At 47.4% G+C, this 26,071-nt stretch overlaps 1 protein-coding gene across 3 annotated transcripts; it reads right to left on the bottom strand.

Moving 5' to 3' along the window:
- Positions 1–296: 296 nt before the first annotated feature.
- Positions 297–25,527, bottom strand: LOC121567701 (2-phosphoxylose phosphatase 1). 3 transcript variants are annotated; one of them, XM_041877924.2, is made up of 6 exons: positions 25,368–25,527; positions 24,202–24,345; positions 16,778–16,966; positions 14,153–14,279; positions 2,511–2,650; positions 297–2,409 (listed from the first exon to the last, which is right to left on the bottom strand). In XM_041877924.2, the coding sequence occupies exons 2-6, from the start codon at positions 24,278–24,280 to the stop codon at positions 1,358–1,360; spliced, it is 1,587 nt and encodes a 528-aa protein (XP_041733858.1). In that variant the 5' UTR covers positions 24,281–24,345; positions 25,368–25,527; the 3' UTR covers positions 297–1,357. The 3 variants fall into 3 exon arrangements, with proteins under 3 accessions (XP_041733858.1, XP_041733860.1, XP_041733859.1); XM_041877926.2 differs by lacking the exon at positions 24,202–24,345; XM_041877925.2 differs by lacking the exons at positions 24,202–24,345; positions 25,368–25,527 and adding an exon at positions 18,347–19,661.
- Between the last annotated feature and the right edge of the window lie 544 nt (positions 25,528–26,071).

Raw genomic sequence — 26,071 nt, 5'->3', positions numbered from 1 at the left:
AATACATATGCACGCACCACTTTTCCATTATTTATTTTGTATAATTTTTTGAAACAAGTTATTTTTTTCATTTCACTTCACCAATTTTGACTATGTTGTGTATGTCCATTACATGAAATCCAAATAAAATTCCATTTAAATTACAGGTTGTAATGCAACAAAATAGGAAAAACGCCAAGGGGGGTGAATACTTTTGCAAGGAACAGTATGTTTACTATGTTACGTCTATGAGACTTGGGGAATTCAGAACAGTAATATGTTAGCGCATACGTTTTCACACAATACAGAGACAGTTGTGAGGAAACACATTTTATTACTTCGTGGCCCACTGTGGCATGTGCTTTATGGTAAAATTTATAATTATTCAAACTGATGATCGTTTAAAAAAATTGTCCCAACTGGAAAATGGCCACTGAAAAATGGTTGCCTTCACGTAGTGAAAAAATTTATAATTACTGATTACATATTTATTAACTGTTATTGCCATCTTATAGCAGCAATGGAATCTAAGTACCATAACAACTAGCCTTTAATAAGGTGCAGAATATTTTCATTATTGAGTAAACATTGAGTGTAAATTGTTGGAATGACTTAATTCTTAACATTTAAATCTACTTCAGCTTGAAGTATGTGGTTGAGCTCTTTTTATAGCAGTAAACTAAAATGAATTAATTGTACAGCAAAACTGACCCTAATTTTATTGGTCTCAGCACCATTTGAATCAAAATGTCAAACAATATCAAGACATAAATAAATGTTTACATTTTATATGAACTAATCCAGCATTAGTGTTTCCAGCTTCAACGTTCCCCCTTCAATGCATGAATTTGGGAAAACCGGAATCTCAACATTCCAAGTTGGACTTTAGGAATGTGTGATTAAAGTGGCTGAGTGTCCTTAACTTTCACCTCAGAATGTCTTTTCCTTACAAACATTTCAAAAACGTAAAAATGGTAGAAAGGTCAATGTTCAAATGTGTATAATTGCAGGTTAAGCATCCGGGTGTGATTGTTTAGAGGTCAAACTTTATCGACAAAGACATCTGATCAAGAAGGCATGAAGAGTGTGTATAAAGTATGTGTGTGTTTGTGTATAGGAATTTGCTGGTGAAAATATGTATTTTTGCAGTGTGTTTGTGCATGTGATATGTATGATCAGTATTTATGCTTTCTAGGAATGTTTGTGACTTTACAAAAATGTCAAAGTTAAGACACTAAAATAGTGCAATAGGGCACTACCATCAAAGTGGGAAAAGCGCTATTAACAAATTCCGAAATCAGCTAAATTATAACTCCCTCTTTCTCTGATTCATTCCCTTCTTCTCCTCCTTTTCTCTCTCCATCCTTCCATCTGTCAGTCAGCCTGTCCGTCGGTAGCAGGCGTTGTGGTAGGATGTGGCGTTGAAGACACTGAACATGTCTTTCTTGACGAACGACAGGAAGTTACCCAGGGGGCATAGCGGCTGTGCGGCGTGGCGGTCATGTGAGCGACAGAAGGTGGTATGGAAGGTCACATCCTCTCCGTTGTACAGAACCCTCACAAACATGTCTCCCCCGCCCTTTGACCTCTCCCCTTTCACCCTAGCAGCCTTATCCTGGCCCTGGCCTTGCCCCTTGCGTTGTCCCTGCGTTGCAGGCGGACTCTTCCACAACTCAAACACAACCCTCGCCGCAAACCTCGGGAACAGTGCCTCCTCCAAGCCCAGGGCGCTTAGCAATGGCGCCACAGTGACATCGTGAGCCGAGGACAGGGTGAACACCTCCTCTCCTCCAGCGCGGGGTTTTCGGCCTGGAGCGTTGGCCTTGGCGACGCGCTCCATCCTGTTGGCGGTGCGGTTGAGGTAGGGGTGCGTGGCGAGCAGGGCGTAGCGGCGATACAGCCCCACCCTCCTCCTGTCCACCTCATCCTCTAACTGCTGCCTGCGGATCACAGCGAACTGGGTCAGAGTCAGACAGCCCCCACTGCCGATAGAACTCCCTGCTGGCACACAGGGGAAGGACAGGCCGTGGCACAGTTGGCACAGTAGGGAGTCTATAGGGTTGGCAGCTCTGAGCTGGCGCGGGGGCAGACCTAGCGTACGGGCCATGTCTGCGTAGGTCCTCTCCAGTTCAGTGTCTGCCACTCTAAGGCGGTACTGTCTCCGCTGCTCCTCCTCCAGATAGCGGTTCCTAGCAGGACAGTCACAGGCTGAGCCACAGAACAACGTGCTCCACTGGTGGTGGACTGTCAGACGGCTCCAGTCAAAGTCTGGCAGGAACCCATACAGAAGAGCCATCCCGCTCTGGAGGGTGCGGCTCCTGCCCGTAGTCTCGACCCACACCTGCTTGGTCGACCAATTGGGCGGGAGTAGTTTGTGGCGCTTGTAGGCTTGGCGAAGGAGCTGGCCATTGCGTAAGTGCTGCACCACACCTGAAGAGGCGGAAGAAAGAGATTGGTTCTAAACCCAGCCCATCTGGAAAGTGACTGGTTGGTTCATTACGCATCTTTAATGTGATTGATTGTTTGGTTACCTGTCTGAGTGAGCTCACCCATCTCACAGGCGCTGTGGTTAGGGAGGCGGGGCAACGAGCTGAGAGTCCCCTCCCAGCGGCCACGCCCCCCCTGCGCCATGTGACCAATGAAGGAATTCAGCTGGTGGTGGGAGGGCTTCCTGAAAGGGGGGGGAGGGGGGAGAGAGAGAGAGAGAGAGTAATTTTACTATTCATTTTTTATTGTTTATTTCACTTCTGTTTATTATCTATTTAACTTGCTTTGGCAATGTAAACATATGCTTCCCATGCCAATAAAGCCCCTTAAATTGAAATTGAATTGAGCGAGAGGTAGGCTAAGGAGGGGGAATAGTTTCCAGCTGGAGAGACCGCAGACAGACAGAGTGTCGACTCGGCATGCTAGTGCCAGCTCTCTCTCTCTCTCTCACTCACACACACACACACACACACACACACACACACACACACACACACACACACACACCCCATCTGTCCCCTAGGATCCCGCCTATAACCCATATGCTAGTGCAGAATAGATCCCCATAATTACACACTGGCCAAAATAAAAAACAGACCCAGATTGTAGACCTTTATAAATAGAACCTTTATAAATGTTAATCCCTCTCTCTCTCCCAAACACACACACACATAATCCACACACACCCCCAGAGACATTTACATACATTTACATTTTAGTCATTTAGCAGACGCTCTTATCCAGAGCGACTTACAGTTAGTGAATACATATATATTTTTTTTTACTGGCCCCCCGTGGGAATCGAACCCACAACCCTGGCGTTGCAAACGCCATGCTCTATCAACTGAGCTACATCCCTGCCGGCCATTCCCTCCCCTACCCTCGACGACGCTGGGCCAATTGTGCGCCGCCCATGAGTCTCCCGGTCGCGGCCGGCTGCGACAGAGCCTGGATTCGAACCAGGATCTCTAGTGGCACAGTTAGCACTGCGATGCAGTGCCTTAGACCACTGCGCCACTCAGGAGTACTGAGACAACACAGCCTGCTCAAACACACACTTCTGGTGCATCTATTGCAGCTCCAGCAAAACTGAACTCCTCTCTCAGGAGGTCCATATCTCAACCTCCCTAAGTCTCCCTCCATCCCTCACTCTCTCCATGTCTCACACTCTCGCTTTCTCTCTTCCCACTCTCTCCGCTCGGCTGTCTTGCCCTGCATCGCTCTGTTTCTCTCCCTCCCTCCCTCCCTCCCTCCCTCCCAGCTCTGACTTGGAGTGGAATGTCAGTGCGGAGAGCCAGATGTCATTGAATATTGAATACCAGTCACACCAAACACACACACACAGGGAGAGAGAGAGTTGCAGAGGTGCACTGTGGGGGAAAGAGAGATCGAGAGAGAGAGTGTACAGACACAAACTCAGAATGCCTGAGCGCTCATGTGGTTTGGGTTATGCCTTCTTATGACATGCCACACATTAGTGAGATGTGTAATTATCTACTAGCCAAGGTTTGGCATCATAGCAGACATATTCACCAGTCCTCTCAGCTCTGTGAAGGCCAGGCCCAGTGACCAAAGATGACTCTGTAATGAATACTCAGGGAGAAAAAGGTGTAGATTCACGCGCAGAGCGCGGCAGGTGTTTATTATGCCTTCACAGAAGGCAGGAATCGTGGTCACAGGTAGGCAAACAGGCAGGTGAAACAAAACTAGGACTGAAGGCTAAAACTGGTTCTCACAAGCAAGCTAGAAAAAAGGCTTAGTAGAGTCAAAACGAACAATACCTCACAAGGCACAAACAGAATGAACTGAACTAAATAAGGAGCTGATGAGACCAGGTGAGTAACTAACACAGGTGAAATCAATGAACAAAAATGAAAGACAGGGCTACGTTCAAGAACACGAAGAAACAGGGCTACGTTCAAGAACATAAGGTGAACTAAGAAAATAAATACAGAACCTTACAGTAACCCCCCCCAAAGGGAGGCTCCTGACGACACAACGGCACCGGAGGGTGGAGTGGGCAGGCGGGGGCGCAGAGGCGGCCGCCTACCTCGGGGGCGAGGTCCGGCAGGCTGGTTTGACGTTCTGTGTCGAGGCTGATGTCCACTGGGTCTTCAGGCCCATAACCTTCCCAGTCCACCAAATAGTGGATGCAATCTCTCAGGCGTTTGGAATCAAGGATGGCCTGAATGGCGTAGGCAGGTTCCCCTCCGACGTCCAACGGTGGGGGCGCACTGCGGGTTGAGACTGGAGGATGAAGAGGACTGTAGGTGACCGGTTTCAACAGAGACACATGAAAGGACGAGGTGATTTTATACTGATGGGGTAACTGGAGGCGGTATGTGACAGGGTTGATGCGATGGGTTATCTTGAAGGGACCAATGAAGCGAGGACAGAACTTTTTGCAGGGGAGGCGGAGCCGGATGTCTCTGGTAGAGAGCCACACACGTTGTCCGGGGTGAAAGAGTGGCATAGGTCGGCGGCGTCTGTCGGCAAAGCGTTTCTGGGTATTAGAGGCTTCCTGCAGATGCCGGTGAGCGGTCTCCCATACCTGCTCACTATGCCGAAACCAGTCGTCGACAGCTGGGACAGTACCAGGCTCCGCCTCCCAGAAACATGGGGGGTTGGTAACCAAGGACACACTGAAACGGAGTAAGGCGGAGGGATGAATGCATGAGTGAGTTCTGAGCGTATTCGGCCCAGGCCATATACCGACTCCAGTCGTGTGGAGAAGCAGAACATTGTTGGCGGAGGTACTTCCCTATTTCTTGATTTAGGCGTTCCGTCTGCCCGTTGGTCTGGGGATGATACCCGGAGGAGAGGCTGAGGGCGACCCCAAGTCGGTCACAGAAGGCTCGCCACACCCGGGAGACAAATTGGGGCCCGTGGTCAGAGACGATGTCCTCCGGAATCCCATACAGACGGAACACTTTTCTATATATATCCTGGCGCCGACGAAGATGGCGGCCTCACGACTAGCTCTTAGGAAACTTTGCAGTATTTTGTTTTTTTATGTATTATTTTTTACATTATTAGCTCAGAGAGTGTTTTGCATCATTACATACAGCCAGGAAAAAATATTGGATATCTGAGCGGTGGTAACTCACCAGCATTACGACCAGGAATACGACTTTCCCGAAGCAGATCCTTTGTTTGCTCTCCCCAGGGCAACTGAACTGATTCCAGCGGCTGACTCAAAACATCGCCGGCAGAGGAGAGGCACTCGGAGCGGCCTGCTGGTTCGACTTAGGAGGCGTGCACAACACCCACCGCTTCCAAGTATACTACTCGCTAATGTTCAGTCTTTGGTTAACAAAGTCGACGAACTATGGGCAAGGATTTCTGTCCAGAGAGACATCAAGGCCTGTAACATACTCTGTTTCACGGAAACATGGCTCTCTTGGGATATTCTGTCGAAATCGGTCCAGCCAGGTGGATTCTCAGTTCATCGCGCAGACAGGAATAAATATCTCTCCGGGAAGCAGAAGGGCGGTGGTGTGTGTTTCATGATTAACGACTCATGGTGTAATTGTAGTAACATACAGGAACTCGAGTCATTCTGTTCACCCGACCTAGAATATCTCACAATCAAATGCCGACTGTATTATCTCCCAAGATTATTTTCTTCGGTTGTAGTCACGGCCGTGTATATCCCCCCTCAAGCCGATACCACGACGGCCCTCAAAGAACTTCACTGGACCTTATGCAAACTGGAAACCACATATCCTGAGGCTGCATTTATTGTAGCCGGGGATTTTAACAAAGCAAATTTGAGGACTAGACTGCCGAAGTTCTATCAACATATCGACTGTTGTACTCGCGCTGCCAAAATCCTCGACCATTGCTATTCGAACTTCCGGGATGGTTATAAGGCCCTCCCCCGCCCTCCTTTCGGCAAATCTGACCACGACTCCATTTTGCTTCTCCCTTCCTATAGGCAGAAACTCAAACAGGAAGTACCCGTGCTAAGGACTATTCAACGCTGGTCTGACCAATCGGAATCCACGCTTCAAGATTGTTTTGATCACGCGGACTGGGATATGTTCCGGGTAGCTTCCGAAAATAATTTAGACAAAAACACTGAAACGGTGACTGAGATTATCAGGAAGTGTATAGGTGATGTTCTGCGCACTGTGACTATTAAAACCTACCCTAACCAGAAACCGTGGATAGATGGCAGCATTCGTGCAAATCTGAAAGCACGAACCACTGCATTCAACCATGACAAGGTGACTGGGAATATGGCAGAATACAAACAGTGTAGCTATTCACTCCGCAAGGCAATTAAACTGGCAAAACATCAGTATAGAGACAAAGTGGAGTCGCAATTCAACGGCTCAGACACGAGACGTATGTGGCAGGGTCTACAGACAATCACGGACTACAAAAGAAAACCAGCCACGTCGCCAACACAGACGTCTCGCTTCCAGACAAGCTAAACACCTTCTTCGCCCGCTTTGAGGATAACACAGTGCCACTGACGAGGCCCACTACCAAGGACTGTGGCCTCTCCTTCTCCATGGCCGACGTGATTAAGACATTTAAGCATGTTAACACCCGCAAAGCTGCTGGCCCAGACGGCATCCCAAGCCGCGTCCTCAGAGCATGCACAGACCAGCTGGCTGGTGTGTTTATGGACATATTCAATCTCTCCCTTTCCCAGTCTGCTGTTTCCACATGCTTCAAGATGGCCACCATTGTTCCTGTACCCAAGAAAGCAAAGGTAACTGAACTAAATGACTATCGCCCTGTAGCACTCACCTCTGTCATCATGAAGTGCTTTGAGAGACTAGTCAAGGATCATATCACCTCTACCTTACCTGTCACCCTAGACCCACTTCAATTTGCTTACCACCCCAATAGATCCACAGACGATGCAATCGCCATCACACTGCCCTATCCCATCTGGACAAGAGGAATACCTATGTAAGAATGCTGTTCATTGACTTTAGCTCAGCATTCAACACCATAGTACCCTCCAAGCTCATCATTAAGCTTGAGGCCCTGGGTCTGAACCCCGCCCTGTGCAACTGGGTCCTGGACTTCCTGACGGGCCGCCCACAGGTGGTGAAGGTAGGAAACAACATCTCCACTTCGCTGATTCTCAACACTGGGGCCCCACAAGGGTGCATGCTCAGCCCCCTCCTGTACTCCCTGTTCACCCATGAATGCGTGGCCAAGCACGCCTCCAACTCAATCATCAAGTTTGCAGACGACACAACAGTAGTAGGTTTGATTACCAACAATGACGAGACCGCCTACAGGGAGGAGGTGAGGGCTCTGGGAGTGTGGTGCCAGGAAAATAACCTCTCACTCAACATCAACAAAACAAAGGAGATGATCGTGGACTTCAGGAAACAGCAAAGGGTGCACCCCCTTATCCACATCAACGGGACCGCAGTGGAGAAGGTGGAAAGCTTCAAGTTCCTTGGTGTACATATCACGACAAACTGAAATGGTCCACCCACGCAGACAGTGTGGTGAAGAAGGCGCAACAGAGCCTCTTCAACCTCAGGAGGCTGAAGAAATTCAGCTTAGCACTTAAAACCCTCACAAACTTTTACAGATGCACAATTGAGAGCATCCTGTCGGGCTGTATCACCGCCTGGCCACTTTAAGAAATAGAACACTAGTCACTTTAATAATGTTTACATATCTTGCACTACTCATCTCATATGTATATACTGCATTCTATTCTATAATATTCTACTGTATCTTAGTCCATGCCGCTCTGTCATTGCTTGTCCATATATATATTAAATCCCATTCCTTACTAGTTTTGTGTGTATTGGGTATATGTTGTGAAATAGTTAGATATTACTTGTTAGATATTACTGCACTGTCGGAGCTAGAAGCACAAGCATTTCGCTACACCCGCTATAACATCTGCTAAACATGTGTATGTGACAAATCAAATCTTATTTGATTTGAACACCTGTTGGAACATACACTCAGCCAATTCCATGGCGTTAGGTAAATGAGGAAGAGGAACCAGACGACACATTTTTGAAAAACTGTCTACTATGACAAGGATGGTGGTGTTACCAGAGGATTCAGGAACGTCTGTGATGAAGTCAACAGCTATGTGGGACCAGGGTCTGTGAGGGATTGTCAAAGCTTGAAGCTTACCGGAAGGGAGATGACGAGGGCTTTTGGTTTGGGCGCAGATTGGACAGCAGAGTACGTAATCCCTGACGTCGGATGCCAGTGAGGACCACCAGAATTTACGGGCTAGAAGTTCGGTGGTTCGTGTAATGCCCGGATGTCCTGACCCCAAGGACGTGTGACACCATTGCATCAGTTGGGGGTCTAACAGCTGCTGGTACGTAACTCTTCCCAGCTGGTGTCTCAGGAGGAGCCGGGTCTGAGGTTAGGGCTTCTTGTATGGCAGAGTGAACCTCCCACTGTACCGGTCCCATAATGCAAGAGGAAGGAATAATGGGTGTAGGGTCTGAGTTACTGGTCGGAAGGTCAAACTGGCGGGGGAGACCATCAGCTTTTACGTTCTTCTTTCCAGGGATGTAAGTAACATGAAAATGGAAGCGTGTGAAGAAGAGAGCCCAGCGGGCTTGTCTGGAGTTTAACCTCTTGGCCCCTCTGATATATTCCAGATTACGATGATCTGTTAGGACGAGAAAGGGATGTTGTGTGCCCTCCAAACAGTGGCGCCACTCGTCGAGGGCCAGCTTGATGGCGAGGAGTTCTCTGTTCCCCACATCGTAATTCCTCTCAGTGGGGGATAACTTCCTGGAGAAGAAGGCAAAAGCATGTGATTTTGGAGGTGTTCCCACCCGCTGAGCGAGTATGGCTCCTACTCCTACTTCGGAGGCATCCACCTCCAGGGTGAAAGGAAGGGTCGGATCAGGTTGGCGAAGGACAGGAGCTGAGGTGAAGAGCCATTTCAAGGTGTTGAAAGCAGTCAGTGCGGTATCAGTCCATTGAAGGGCCCGGGTCTTTTGGCTGGTAAGGGCAGTGAGGGGAGCGGCAGTAGAACTGAAGTTCTGAATTAACCGGCGATAGAAGTTGGAGAACCCAATGAAACGTTGGAGTTCCTTAACGGTGGTGGGTTTGGGCCAGTTACTGACGGCGGTGACTTTGTTCTCATCCATGCTGACCCCTCCAGGTGTCAGTACGAAACCGAGGAAGTTTACTGAGGTTACATGGAAGGTGCTCTTTTCAGTCTTCAAATAAAGGTTATGGTCAAGGAGCCGTTGAAGAACCCTTTGTACATGCTGTATGTGTTCCTTCAGAGAGTGGGAGTAAATCTAGACAATGTAGACAATGAGAAAGCGGTTGATCATATCCTGGAAAACCTAGTTCATAAAGGATTGGAAGATGGGGGGGGCGTTAGTAAGGCCGTAGGGCATGACCAGGTATTCGTAGTGCCCTTGTGCAGTGATAAAAGCCGTCTTCCATACGTCGCCTTCACGTATACGGACAAGGTTATAAGCACTCCGCAGGTTGAGTTTTGTATAGATGTTGGCGTGGCCCACTTGTTCAAGGGTCGCTGGGATCAGAGGAAGAGGGAAACGGTTCTTGACCGTAACGTAATTCAGGGAACGGTAATCAATACATGGACGAAGACCACCATCCTTTTTTCCAACGAAGAAGAAGCTGGACGCAGCCGGAGAAGAAGAAGGACGAATGAATCCGTTTGAGTGCTTCATCAATGTAGTTCTCCATTGCCTCATTTTCCGGGTAGATAGAGGGTAAACACGGCCCTTCGGTGTGGACACTCCAGGGAGTAAGTCAATAGCACAGTCCCCTGGGCGATGTAGTGGCAGAGTGGAGGCCTTGATTTTGCTGAAGACATTGCTGTACTGGGTGTATTCAGATGGTATGGTGGGTGGCACTGCAGAGGCAGAGTCCTCATGGTGGTGGCTTTGCAGGGTAGGCAGAGACAACTGGTGAAGCAGGTAGAAGACCAGGACAGTAGTTCACCTTGTAGCCACGAGATGGCAGGGTCGTGACGACAAAGCCAGGGGTGTCCGAAGATGACTGGCTGTTTGGGGGATGAGAGTTCCATGAGTTGAATAGTTTCGATGTGGAAGACTCCAATCTGGAGGGTAACGCTCTGTGTCAGGTGCGTAATGAAGCCCGTGCCCAATGGCTGCCCGTCCAGGGTGTTAATCCTTAAGGGAGGGGTGACAGGTGTAAGATCAATGTCAAGCTCTTGTACTAGCTGTACTAGTTGTTTCTGGGAGATATTTAGAAATACGGACCCGCCTACCTGCATGGCAGCGGAGGGACTCTTCTAATCTCTCCGTGGGGGGCGAACAGGGCAAAGGCTGAGTAGATTATCTTTCCCTCCACAGTATAGGCAGAGCCCTTCTTGGATCCGCCTTCGACGTTCGATACACGGGAGAGGAGCATGACCCAACTGCATGGGCTCTGGAAGACTCGGACGGGATGACGGAATCATGGAAAGAGAAGGTTTCAGGTCCCTGGGTGGCAGAGTTATTTGGCAGTCGGCGATGAGGTGGTCGATGGAGATGAACATACGAATGTATTGATTTAAATCCTGAAGGTCACCTCTACAGGCCAGCTCCGCCTGAAGTTCCCCTCTTTGGTAGACAGTAAGTAAAGCAGCCTCACTCCATCCACTCCCTGCAGCCATGGTGCTGAACTCGAGGGCATACTCGGCAGCTGAATTGCGTCCTTGTTGAAGGTCTATTAGGAGGTCCCCTATAGGACGACCGGAAGGAGAGTGATCGAATACCTCTTTGAAGAGGATGTGGAAATGGGTCTCAGATCCGAGTTCTGAGCAGTCCATATGGCGATGGCCCAATCCAGGGCTTTGCCTGTGAGTAGAGACACAACAAAATCCACCCTGCTCTTGTCAGTGGCGATGTTAGTGGGGTTGTGCTCAATGTATTTGCTGCATTGCATCAGAAATCCCTGACATTTCCCATGTGAACCGTCATATTTTCCAGGCATGGATATGAATGAAGGAGGGCTATGGGTTACGATACCTGGCATCGGAGAAGTAGGGATAGGCTGGTGGAGAAGATGGCAGATTACCTCCATATGCTCCTCTTGCCACTGTAGCTCCGCTGAACCCATTCCGTTTTTGGTGAGGTATTCTGTAATGAATTATCAGGGAGAAAAATGTGTAGATTCACGCGCAGAGCGCGGCAGGTGTTTATTACGCCTTCGCAGAAGGCAGGAATCGTGGTCACAGGCAGGCAATGGTCATACACAGGTAGGCAAACAGGCAGGTGAAACAAAACTAGGACTGAAGGTTAAAACTGGTTCTCACAAACGAGCTAGGAAAAGGCTTAGTAGAGTCAAAACGAACAATACCTCACAAGGCACAAACAGAATGAACTGAACTAAATAAGGAGCTGATGAGACCAGGTGAGTAACTAACACAGGTGAAATCAATGAACAAAAATGAAAGACAGGGCTACGTTCAAGAACACAAAGAAACAGGGCTACGTTCAAGAACACAAAGAAACAGGGCTACGTTCAAGAACACAAGGTGAACTAAGAAAATAAATACAGAACTTTACAGACTCAGATTACTGACTCTTCCTCTGCAAGACTCATCAACTCAAAATGAAATGCCCATGTTGAATTTAGCAAATGGCCAGAGACCAAGATATCCCAAAAAGAGGATTGGGGAGGAATTTATCGGCCATATGTTCAGAATGACGTGCCAAGATCCAAGGTCATGCAAGTCACCGGGGAACACTCTGTTGTGCCAATGAAAGTAGACAGAACCCAAGTGCCCTCTCACACACACACACTCTTTTCACACACACTTCTGACTGAGGGAAGCCAGGTCTGAAAGAGCTCTTCCTGCCCTGATCTTTGCTTTTGAGAATGTGCAGAAAGAGCCACAGCAATGACTTTCCTTTTCTATAAATAATATCTTAGCAGAAACTGTCATCTGCATGATGAGAGACAGATCAGAGCAGTGGGATGTAGTGGGATGACAAACAGGATGACAGGTGGATGGGGGGGGGGGTGAACAGTGGGATGACAGGTGGATGAGAGGGGGGGTGAACAGTGGGATGACAGACAGGATGACAGGTGGATGAGAGGGGGGTGAACAGTGGGATGACAGACAGGACGACAGGTGGATGAGGGGGTGAACAGTGGGATGACAGACAGGATGACAGGTGAATGAGAGGGGGGGTGAACAGCAGGATGACAGACAGGATGACAGGTGGATGAGAGGGGGAGGTGAACAGTGGGATGACAGACAGGATGACAGGTGAATGAGAGGGGGGGTGAACAGTGGGATGACAGAGGATGACAGGTGGATGAGGGGGGGTGAACAGTGGGATGACAGACAGGATGACAGGTGAATGAGAGGGGGAGGTGAACAGATAATAAGAGACAGGTATACACAGAGAGAGAAAATGATATGGGAAGATGAGAGAACATGAAAGAGAGAAAGGATATCAAATATCAAAACGTGTGTGTGTGTACGTGTGTAAAGTCATTTCTCAGCAGCATAGAAAATCATGTTTTTCAAATCAAGCGAGATAACAGAGGCAGCAAAACCTCTGTGTATGTGTTTGTTTGTGTGTGTGTGTCTGTGGGTCTGTGTGTTGGTCTGTATGTGTGTGTGTGTGTGTGTGTGTGAGCACACATCCATCTGCACCAGAGAGTAGCAGCAGAACAGATGTAGAGTACACACCCGTCACAACAATGATAAGCAATGACACAGTCTACCAGAGAGAGAGAGAGATAGAGAGAGAAGGAGGGAAAACAAGTGGGAGAAGATGAGACAAATAAAAGTCAAATGGAGAGACAGAATGACTTACAGTCAAAATAGTCACACTTTGAAATAAGGAGAGAGTGTCTTTAGAGCTGTCTGATCCCTCTGATGTTCCTAGGTCTGAGACTGAGTGCTAGTGAAAGTGAACCTGTGGTCCCAAGCAGGACATGCACCTCCCTGAAACTCCAGATAATTCCATAGCAGACATCTCAGCTCTAACCCCAGAGACTACATCTAACACAGTCAGACTGAACATCTAGTAGCTCCAAATCACACACTGCAAAACTACATCTAATCACTTCGACTAGCAACAACAGCTCATTTTCCCTTCTCACATACCCCTCTTCTCCATTGCAGTTCTCACATACCCCTCTTCTCCATTGCAGTTCTCACATACCCCTCTTCTCCATTGCAGTTCTCACATACTCCTCTTCTCCATTGCAGGTCTCACATACCCCTCTTCTCCATAGCAATTATTGCTTACATTTTTCACCGATGTGCTAACCAGAAACTCTAGTAAAGACTGTGGGGTAAGAGAGGGGAGAGGGCTAATTTCACAAGCCAAAGCGGTATCATTTTCTGACTGCAGTCAAAACTGAATTTCTTTGGGGGAATGAGCTGTTGACAACTGAAATTTTTATGGATGGTTCCTGCCAGCTAGTTCTCCTTAGAGAGAGAAAGAGAAAGAGAAAAAGAGAAAGAGAGAGAGAGAAGTGTGTCTGACTCAAATGTCTATGTGTAATGCTTTTCTGCCCTGTATTCACAATGATCTAATGGAAACTGGAGCTGGAGGGAATACCTAACATTTACAGTAGAGACTCCAGTTAATTCAGGAGGCCATCTTTATTTAACAGTCCTTAATGAATGAATAATGAATAATGGGAGACTACAGACTATTTGTTGCATCATCATTCCCTAGGTTTGGTTGGATGTTCAGTCAGTGGGCGTTGCTCTCACCTCTTTGGGGACAGGGTACAGTCGATGGCAGGCCGCTTGGTTTTGGGGATGGCGTAAAGGGGGTAACGGTCGCCATGGCGAATCATCACCTGGACAGAAAGCAGCTTGTAGTCCACAGGGCTGTGTCCTGGGAGGGGAGAGGACCACGCATATTCATCATCACCATCACTACCATCATCATAATCATCTCCATCATCACCATCATAGAAGTAGTAGTGGTTGTAGCGGTCATAGTAAGGCCAGTTATGGTAGTGATAGTGACGATTTATAATAAACAACACTCTTGGCTTATTCTTGGTGTATTACACCAACACAACACCAGAGGAAGTGGTTTACAGATAACCTTGAAATATGTGATACAAGTGACTCCAATCCTTCTTGATACATCTGAAGTGTTGCTGTCATGAGTCTGTGAGAGAGTGCATGGTTTGAAAAAAGACTATAGTAGTGCTCCACTGACTGACAGAGACAAACCGTTCCAGCAGTCAGATGTTCTTCGATACCACAGTGGCCTTAACTTCTGACCTATGCATAGCTAATAGTGCTGAGTGATTAGTGATTTTTTTTTTGGTTTTGCTTCAATTATTTAAAAAATTATCACCGTTTTGGTTTCGATATCCTCTCTATCCTCTAACTAACTATGACCCTTTATCATCTCTATCCTCTAACTAACTATGACCCTTTATCATCTCTATCCTCTAACTATGACCCTTTATCATCTCTATCCTCTAACTAACTATGACCCTTTATCATCTCTATCCTCTAACTATGACCCTTTATCATCTCTATCCTCTAACTAACCATTACCTTTTATCACCTCTATCCTCTAACTATGACCCTTTATCATCTCTATCCTCTAACTATGACCCTTTATCATCTCTATCCTCTAACTATGACCCTTTATCATCTCTATCCTCTAACTATGACCCTTTATCATCTCTATCCTCTAACTATGACCCTTTATCATCTCTATCCTCTAACAAACCATGACCCTTTATCACCTCTATCCTCTAGCTAACTATGACCCTTTATCACCTCTATCCTCTAACAAACCATGACCCTTTATCACCTCTATCCTCTAACAAACCATGACCCTTTATCACCTCTATCCTCTAACTATGACCCTTTATCATCTCTATCCTCTAACTATGACCCTTTATCATCTCTATCCTCTAACTATGACCCTTTATCATCTCTATCCTCTAACTATGACCCTTTATCATCTCTATCCTCTAACTAACCATTACCTTTTATCACCTCTATCCTCTAACTATGACCCTTTATCATCTCTATCCTCTAACTATGACCCTTTATCATCTCTATCCTCTAACTATGACCCTTTATCATCTCTATCCTCTAACTATGACCCTTTATCATCTCTATCCTCTAACTATGACCCTTTATCATCTCTATCCTCTAACAAACCATGACCCTTTATCACCTCTATCCTCTAGCTAACTATGACCCTTTATCACCTCTATCCTCTAACTATGACCCTTTATCATCTCTATCCTCTAACTATGACCCTTTATCATCTCTATCCTCTAACTATGACCCTTTATCATCTCTATCCTCTAACTATGACCCTTTATCATCTCTATCCTCTAACTATGACCCTTTATCATCTCTATCCTCTAACTATGACCCTTTATCATCTCTATCCTCTAACTATGACCATTTATCATCTATATCCTCTAACTAACTATGACCCTTTATTATCTCTATCCTCTAACTATGACTCTTTATCATCTCTATCCTCTTAACTAACCATGACTCTTTATCATCTCTATCCTCTTAACTAACCATGACCCTTTATCATCTCTATCCTCTAACTAACCATGACACTTTATCATCTCTATCCTCTAACTACCTGTTATCATCTTTATCCTCTACCTAACTATGACCCTTTATCATCTCTATCCTCTAACTACCTGTTATAATCTCTATCCTCTAACTAACTATGACCCTTTATCCTCTCTATCCTCTACCTAACTATGACCCTTTATAATCTCTATCCTCTAACTACCTGTTATCATCTTTATCCTCTACCTAACTATGACCCTTTATAATCTCTATCCTCTAACTACCTGTTATCATCTTTATCCTCTACCTAACTATGACCCTTTATAATCTCTATCCTCTAACTACCTGTTATCATCTTTATCCTCTACCTAACTATGACCCTTTATCATCTCTATCCTCTAACTACCCTTTATCCTCTCTATCCTCTAACTAACCATGACCCTTTATCCTCTCTATCCTCTAACCATGACCCTTTATCATCTCTATCCTCTAACTACCTGTTATAATCTCTATCCTCTAACCATGACCCTTTATAATCTCTACCCTCTAACTAACCATGACCCAACCCCAGCCTATCAATTCTCTTTACATAACCCAACACATCTGGTGTACACACATCTAAATGTTCTGTATTTCTCCACATGGCTAAGCCTTCCTTGTTACCTAGGGTTCTGTTCTAAACCCTGAGCTTTGACCTGTCTTCACTGATTGGTTGAGCCAACGGCTAACACGCTAGCAGACTGCAAAGGACTGAAACATTGCTCTTTCTTCCCAGTTACCAATTGAACTTCGGATAAGACTGTGTGTGTGTGCGCGTCTCACCCTCCCAGGCCTGTTCAGAGCGGTTGGGGGTGTTGCAGTAGCCATAAGCCTCGGAGATGGGGTTTGGTTCAGGAGCCTCTGTGTGGGGGACAGGGATCACTCTCTTCCTGCTCTTCCCCTGGCCTTGGCCCTGGCCTTGACCCTGGGGGGGCCGCTCCTCACCCATGGGCGTAGTGGGGATTAGGTGCACTGGAGAGAGAGGAGAAGGGGGGGGAGTATTACCATTTTCAAATTAGTTTAATGGGTCAATTCTTCAATGTTTGACAGATTGTGAGGGAGAGAGAGACTGAATGAAATAGCAGAGAATGAGGGATTGAGTGTGAGAGAGAGAGCCCAGCCTCCCCCAGCTTCAGCCCAGCTCATCTACATGTGAACAGCAGTAGAACCCTATACAGAACCCCTCACCACTACCCCAGGGTTGCCTTGACAACCATTGACCTGTGACCCCTAGGCCAGGCGGCCCAATGGGAGAGAGTGGTGTGGGAACCACTGCAGTCCCATTCATAAACACAGGATCCTGGGAAGGAGTTGAAACTCAATGCCCTCCTAGCAATACCCAATACCACGCACACACACAAAGACACAGACACAGGCACACACACTTACCTCAGAAACCCTGGTTGTCCTGAAGCCGTGCAGTGGAGTACATTTACATCATTTTACATTTTAGTCATTTAGCAGACGCTCTTATCCAGAGCAACTTACAGTTAGTGAGTGCATACATATTTATTTATTTTTCATACTGGCCCCCCATGGGAATCGAACCCACAACCCTGGCGTTGCAAACGCCATGCTCTACCAACTGAGCTACATCCCTGCCAGCCATTCCCTCCCCTCCCTGGACAACGCTGGGCCAATTGTGCGCCGCCCCATGGGTCTCCCGGTCGCGGCCGGCTACGACAGAGCCTGGATTCGAACCAGGATCTCTAGTGGCACAGCTAGCACTGCGATGCAGTGCCTTAGACCACTGCGCCACTCGGGAGGTCGGAGTAGGTAAATATTACATATCTTTACAAAGAGAGACAGAGCAAGACTCTTTCTAATCATAAAAGGAGGGAGGCCCTATCATTCCTATGACAACCTTTAAATCAACTAGCCTAAATAGAAGCCACACTATCTTAAAGTGAGGGTATCCATATTAACCCCAAACAGTACATTCCATCTCCCGGGTACAGCAACCCCTCAGAGTGGAGTGGAAACAGGAAAGACATTTGAAGGTATAAAAACTGCGTAACCATGACAACAAAAAATATATGTGTCGAATTATATAGCATAGACTCACCGGTCAGTTAGCATCAGTATAGACTGTCAGTTAACATCAGTATAGAATCACTGGTCAGTTAGCATCAGTATAGACGGTCAGTTATATCAGTATAGACTCACTGGTCAGTTAGCATCAGTATAGACGGTCAGTTAACATCAGTATAGACTCACTGGTCAGTTAGCATCAGTATAGACGGTCAGTTAACATCAGTATAGACTCACTGGTCAGTTAGCATCAGTATAGACTCACCGGTCAGTTAGCATCAGTATAGACTCACTGGTCAGTTAGCATCAGTATAGACTCACCAGTGAAGAGGAAGATGAGGAGGTGTGTGTGAGCGAAGGAGAGCATTCTGAGATCTGCTCACTGGGTAGAGGGGAAGACACACACTAGAACCCATTCACTGAACAGGTCCCCCTCTCCCCGTACACACACACTCACCGACAAACACACACGCCTGCGCACTGGGTAGACCCACGGCCCAATTACAGGCCTGCTCACTGCCCTGATCTGCCTCAGTCGCCCATACAAAGGGCCTTTTGTAACAGACTGCCCACACACTGAAGAAACACACAAGCCACACAAGCCCAGCGCATCAACACCAACTCACACACCCGCAAACACACAGAGTTATGTACAAGCCTGGAGCATGAACACACACACACACACACACACACACACACACACACACACACACACAGGGTACCAAAGCAACACACATGCAAGCCTAAGGCATCCTCCTACAGTACACACACAACGTCAGTAGGCCAGGTCTATGCAACAACTAGCTAGCCTTAAGAAATGTACATAAAGAAATGTACAGCAGGGCCAGTAATTAGGTGTTTAGCGTGTAGTTCTGACTGTATGCATTGGCTGAGAGTTGAAAAAGGTGAGCCTATTACACTGATGAGAGCTTCCTTCCTGCCTTATACCTCAGTGTTTTACACCACCTGTACTGTGGTAAAGAGTCAGCTGCTACAGTAAACCTTAAACACAGAGGATGGACCGTGAATGCCCTTCCTCCTCCTCTTGCTCCCCTCCCTCTCTCCCACCAGAGAAATAAAACAGGGCCATTTCCAAATGGTGAGAGATAGAGAAAGAGGGAGAAAGGTATCTGCTATAATAAACATAATGCGTGGCCTTGGCATGGCAGGCATAGCCATCCATCCAGGAGAAGAGTAAGGGGGAGTACACACAGTATAATCTTATGATAGCTAGGTGGCACCACCACATCTCAGTCATAGCAAGTACATTTTCCTCAATAAAGTAGCTATCAGCAAAGTTAGTCCAAGTGTTAGTTCACGAACGGCAATTCCTCTGAGCCTACTAGACTTGGACTGTCTCTACTTCTTGTGGTCTATCTGTCTGTCTGCCTCTACTACCTGGGGTCTATCTGTCTCCATGTCAGTGACTCATAGCTATCCTCCAAAACACGTCGCTCTGAGTTTGGCTTCCATTCCTGTAGTCTCTCTCTCACCATATTCCTTTCTCTCCCCTTTTCTCTCTTTCCTCCGATGTCATATCTCACCTCTTTTTTATTCATGCTTTTTAAAAATCTCTGTGGATTTACTGTCTGGCTCTGTTGATTGCTCTCTCTCCCTGTCTCTCCTCTCTCCCTGTCTCACCTCTCTCCCTGTCTCTACTCTCTCTCCTCTCTCCCTGTCTCTCCTCTCTCCCTGTCTCTCCCTGTCTCTCCTCTCCTCTCTTCTGGTCTCTCCTCTCTCCTTGTCTCGCCTCTCTCCGTCTCACCTATCTTCCTATCTCCCTTTCTCTCCTCGTCTCTCGTCTCTCCCCTTGTCTCTCTCCCTGTCTCTCCTCGTCTCTCCTCTCTCCTCGTCTCTCCTCTCGTCTCTCTCCTTGTCTCTCCTCTCCTCGTTTCTCCTCTCTTCTCGTCTCTCCCTGTCTCTCCTCTCTCCCTGTCTCACCTCTCTCCCTGTCTCTCCTCTCACCCTGTCTCTCCTCGTCTCTCCTGTCTCTCCTATCTTCCTGTCTCTCCTCTCTCCCTGTCTCTCCTCTCTCCCTTTCTCTCCTCATCTCTCCTCATCTCTCCTCTCTCCCGGTCTCTCCTCTCTCTCTCCCGGTCTCTGCTCTCTCTATCCCAGTCTCTCCTCTCTCCCGGTCTCTCCTCTCTCCCAGTCTCTCCTCTCTCCCAGTCTCTCCTCTCTCCCAGTCTCTCCTCTCTCCCAGTCTCTCCTCTCTCCCAGTCTCTCCTCTCTCCCAGTCTCTCCTCTCTCCCAGTCTCTCCTCGTCTCTCCTCTCTCACTGTCTCTCCTCTCCTCTCTCCTTGTTCTCTCCCCTTGTCTCGCCTCTCTCACCTCTCTCCCTGTCTCTCCTCTCTCCGTCGCTCCTCTCTCCCTGTCGCTCCTCTCATTGTCTCTCCTCTCTCCCCGTCTCTCCTCTCTCTCCTATCTCCCTGTCTCTACTTGTCTCCCCTCTCTCCCTGTCTTTCTCCCTGTCTCTCCTCTCCCTGTCTCTCCTCTCCTCGTCTCTCCTCGTTTCTCCTCTCTTCTTGTCTCTCCTCTCTCCTTGTCTCTCCTCTCTCCTTGTCTCTCCTCTCTCCCTGTCTCTCCTCTCTCCGTGTCTCTCCGTGTCTCTCCTCTCTCCCGGTCTCTCCTGTCTCCTGGTCTCTCCTGTCTCTCGGTCTCTCCCTGTCTATCCTCTCTCCTCTCCTTGTCTCTCCTCTCTCCTTGTCTCTCCTCTCTCCTGGTCTCTCCTCTCTCCCAGTCTCTCCTCTCTCCCAGTCTCTCCTCTCTCCCAGTCTCTCCTCTCTCCCAGTCTCTCCTCTCTCCCAGTCTCTCCTCTCTCCTTGTCTCTTCTCTCCTCTCTCCTTGTTCTCTCCCCTTGTCTCGCCTCTCTCCGTCTCACCTCTATCCCTGTCTCTCCTCTCCCTGTCTCTCCTCTCTCCCTGTCTCTCCTCTCTCCCTGTCTCTCCTCTCTCCCTGTCTCTCGTCTCTCCCTGTCTCTCCTCTCTCCCTGTCTCTCCTCTCTCCCTCTCTCTCCTCGTTTCTCCTCTCTCCTCGTTTCTCCTCTCTTCTTGTCTCACCTCTATCCCTGTCTCTCCTCTCCCTGTCGCTCCTCTCTCCCTGTCTCGCCTCTCTCCCTGTCTCGCCTCTCTCCGTCTCACCTATCTTCCTGTCTCTCCTATCTCCCCTCGTCTCTCCCCGTCTCCCCTCTCTCCCTGTCTCCCCTATCATCACTCTTCTTGTCTCTCCTCTCTTCTTGTCTCTCCTCTCTCCTTGTCTCGCCTCTCTCCCTGTCTCTCCTCATCTCTCCTCTCTCCGTGTCTCTCCTCTCTCCCTGTCCCTCCTCTCTCCCTGTCTATCATCTCTCCTCGTCTCTCCTCTCTCGTCTCACCTATCTTCCTGTCTCTCCTATCTCCCCTCGTCTCTCCTCTCTCCCCGTCTCTCCTTGTCACTCCTCTCGTCTCGTCTCTCCTCTCTTCTTGTCTCTCCTCGCTCCCTGTCTCTCCTCATCTCTCCTCTCTCCGTGTCTCTCTTCTCTCCCGGTCTCTCCTCTCCCGGTCGCTCCTCTCCCGGTCGCTCCTCTCTCCCTGTCGCTCCTCTCTCCCTGTCTATCCTCCCTCCGTGTCTCTCCTCGTATCTCCTCTCTTCTTGTCTCACCTCTCTCCCTGTCTCTCCTCTCTCCCGGTCTCTCCTCTCTCCCGGTCTCTCCTCTCTCCCGGTCTCTCCTCACTCCCGGTCTCTCCTCTCTCCTCTGCTTGTCTCTCCTCTCTCCCTGTCGCTCCTCTCTCCCTGTCTCTACTCTCTCCCTGTCTCTCCTCTCCCGGTCTCTCATCTCTCCTCTCTCTGTGTCTCTCCTCATCTCTCCTCTCTCCGTGTCTCTCCTCTCTCCCTGTCGCTCCTCTCTCCGTCTCTCCTCACTCCTTGTCTATCCTCTCTCCCTGTCTCTCCTCTCTGAGTCTCTCCTCTCTCCCTGTATCTCCTCTCTCCCTGTCTCTCCTCTCTTCTTGTCTCTCCTCTCTTCTTGTCTCGCCTCTCTCCGTCTCACCTCTCTCCCTGTCTCTCCGTCTCTCCTCTCTCATTGTCTCTCCTCTCTCATTGTCTCTCCCTGTCCATTTCTCTCATTATATACATGTATTTTACTCCATCACCCTCTCTCTCTGTGAATTTCTCATCACTGTTACTCCATTCTGCTCTGCTCTCAGCTTTCTCTTTTATCTTCCCTTCAATTCCTGTAGTCTATACTTTCCTATATCACTCTGCTGATGTTATCGCGTCCCCCTCTCTCCATGACTTTATCTCGTCTTCCATTCCCTCTGCTGTCGTCTCTCCTTTCCTCTCTTCTATCTCTCTCTCCAGCTGTTTTCGTTCCCCTCCTTCTCCATCCTCTGTTCCGCTATGCGTCACACCTCCTTCCTGTGGGACTCCCGGCTGCTTGTCAAACAGTTGTCACGCCTCTGCTGCCATGACGACCCCAGTCCAGATTTCCGAGAGGTCGTGGCGGCAGGCAGAGTGTCAGAGTCACGGCAAACCATCTGTCATCGCCTGTCTGGATCCCACACCATAATCAATCAAGTTTCAGGAAACAAATTAAAAGCCATGCTTCAATACACTGACTTGTTTTCCCAATCTTCAAATAATCAAAAGAAAAGAAAGATGGAGGGAGTGAGTGAGGGAAGGCAGGAGGAAAAGTGAGAGAAGTAGCGTAAGAAAGAACAGACCAAAACAGAAAGATAAGAGTCAGAGACTAAAATAGAAAAAAAGAGAGATGACTTGAGCGGAAAACATATAAGCGAGGGAGAGAAAGTGGAGGAGAAAGAGGAATGACAATCAATGAAACATGAAGTGCTGCTGTCCCACTGGGCCTTCCCCTGGCTCCTTGGCTGTACTAGAGGATAATGACCTGCAGTCTGATGAATAAGTTATGACAGCCTCTCTCCAACACAGACAACCTACAGATCACATGACAGGGAAGGAGAGGACGCTAACACAGACCATACTTTGATTACGTAAATCCCATGTTCTCCCCAAGTGACCGAGAACTAAATGAAGAGTCAAGACACATTCTGAAGAGTCAAGACACATTCTCAATGACAAAGTAAGGGACCCGTACGAGTCTAGGCATATGCATGTGCGGCGTGCACACACACACACACACTATGGTAACAATTATAATGGGATGTAATATTTTATTGCCTTTTGTTTTTGCTAAAGGAGAAGATTAGAGGGCAGGAGCGGAGAATGGTTTTAAGTAGTGGCATTAAAGTTACTTCAGCCTACAATCCCCCTCAAACACACACATCTGCCTTTGAGGGAGAGAGCGAGGGAGAAGAGTGATGGCAGCAGGGTCACAGAGTTCACACATTCTCAATGCAGAGTTAGGACACACACTCACAGTCACAGAGTTCCAATCTCTTCTGGCATCAGTAAAGACTTGAGGCAAGAGAGCAGGGTACAGAGGGAGAGAGAGAAAGGTATGCACTACACAGCATATTTCACATATAAGTTAAAAGGTGGGTTTCAATAGAGGGATATCGAGTCGTTGTTTGAGCCGATAGTACATGCTTGTCCAGACTGGAACTAATCCTAGTGAAAAACACTTCATCACAGACATGGGGTTTCAGTAACCCAGAATAATCAACATAATCTGTGACTAAGATTTTTCAGCCAAATATGGATCTTATTTTTGCAACTCAATAACATCCTCCAGTATAGCATTCTTTTTAATGATATTCTTTTCATATAACAGCTAAAGGACTCTTCCTCCCATCCACCCACAGTAAGAGTCTTACGCATCTAATCGACTGGGCTGATTTCCTTGTATTCATTAGCATCGAGTACACTGTGTCTGGACTATGCACAGGGGAGATGGTGGACAATGACCCAACGGTGGCAGAAGTCATTTTCTACCAGCAGCGCCTGCCATTCCACAGCAGACACGTCATAGGAAGAACACTTAAGAGTATCTCAGGGTATCATAGTGGACTAGTCTATATATATATAGAATGTCTCTAGAGGCCCTGTTTTCATGTCAATGGGTCCCTTGGAGAGGAAAACACAGGTGGTCAGAAATAATACACACACACACCGCGTGATCATACACAAACACACCTGGATATACACACCAAGCGCTCATACACAAATTACAACCACAAATAATGGCAGATGTAGAGACACTACAATGCACTACACAAACTTACAGAATTGGAGGCTGAGGCTCACGATGGCCAGCACCGCCCCCACTACCACCAGGAGGATGAAGCGGTTTCGAGCCAGCATCCTGACATGTGATTGGTCCGTCTCCCTGTCAGTCAGCCACCCACACTTTGCCCCATTCCTGCTGTCTAAATACACACAACAAAGACAAGCAACATTATGAATCAAACATGCCTATAACATGCCTCTAAACCAATAGAATAAATATTTAAAAAATTGCTGCACACAATGAACCACACACAAACTAGCCATTTTCCACTATACATCCTGTCTCCTATGAATAGACCTATGAGAGAGCAGGGATCTATGAACCATCTGGGAGGGAAAGGCAGAAAGAACATGTAAAAAACCTACCATTTATGTCGGTTATACACAACGCAACCCTGCTATTAGACAGACTAAAAATATGAGCATGGCTAGACGAGGATAAAAGGGTGCCTCAATCAGAATCCTCAATAACCTCCCCTCAGAAATTGCCTACATGACAGATGTTCTCTCAAGTCATGTTCATGCACATTTTTACAAATTATAAGGTTTATAGTTGGACATATGGAGCTCAAAACGTGGTCAACTAAACTGTCTCCAAAATGTTTTTGCGTTTCAATGTATAAATGTTTTATATGTAACCAGCCTGTATGTACTGTATCTTAATGTGGTTAAACTCCTCTGTGGAACTCCTGTAGCGCTTACTGCTGCATTGTAGTAGCCTACTAGCGAGGAGATACTATTTCATGATAATTGCACTAATTAAAACAATGTTGACGCATTGTGACAGTTTGTCTGTTAGTCTCGGCTACAATGCTATGCTGACCAGCTACAATGGAATGGATTATTCGGTAGCTAGCGACCTGGCTAACAGTAGCTAGATAGTCTTGTTATAGCTAACACATGCACTAAGGTAGTGTCTTGCGTTCTGCATCAATGCTACCGGTATAACAGCTAAAGTTACAGCTTGTAAAGCTAAATATGCGGTAATAAACTTGTTGGTTTTTTTCGCGGAATCTAATGGTTCCGGTTTCGTCGTTATTACAAAACGCCAAGCCTTTGTTTACAATGTACCTATTCAAGACAAAATCGTGGGAAAATGCTAAGTAGCTAAACTGACTAACTAACATATTGCTTGCTGGTCGTTTATCTCGGATGATCTTACCCGGTAGCGAGTCTCAATCAGAATTTGGATCCACCCAGCGTGGTGCTGGCTTCTACTCTTCTAGACTCCCTAGCGATGTGCGCTGGTGGTGGCTGTCCTGCCGACTGGCTCCACCGTGCTGTGCTAGCCTCCTACTCCACGTTTCAGATGCAACTGAAATTGAATGGCTCGCTGCGCCACCGTCCCCCGGAAAACATTCGCAATGCATCCGATTGCATCCCTCTTGGTGCACACCTTTTGTCTTGCATGTCCACTATTCTGGTGTGAGACGTGGAGGACCACCAGGTCAACCTGTCATCACCATTATTCTATGGACATCAACCAATATGATGCAGTGATTTAAAAAAAGTTAGCCTACACAATTGCATCAAGATATTAATCATTTTGCAGAGAAACAGTTTGAACGTTCTTTTTCCCGCCACATAAATCTACTTATGCTAGGCCTATAATCAGTCGATACTTTTGATGATGATGATGATGATGTGGAAGAGGTGATCCCCCTGGCTGATGAAGAAAGGAGGGAAATGAAGACAGGTGAGAGGAGGGGGGAAGAAAAGCAGCAAGAACCTCAAGGGTAGAATAAGAGAATGGTGGGAAGTTGTTAGAAATGCACACACACACACAGAATAACAGAATATTTATGTTGATTTATTTTCTCTTTTGTACGTTAACTATTGTCACATCGTTATAACACTGTACATAGC

The sequence above is a fragment of the Coregonus clupeaformis genome, chromosome 6 (assembly GCF_020615455.1).
Source record: "Coregonus clupeaformis isolate EN_2021a chromosome 6, ASM2061545v1, whole genome shotgun sequence".
Taxonomy (NCBI): Eukaryota; Metazoa; Chordata; class Actinopteri; order Salmoniformes; family Salmonidae; genus Coregonus; species Coregonus clupeaformis.
Note: the sequence above shows the minus strand (reverse complement) of the source record. Positions and strands in the feature narration are given on the sequence as shown.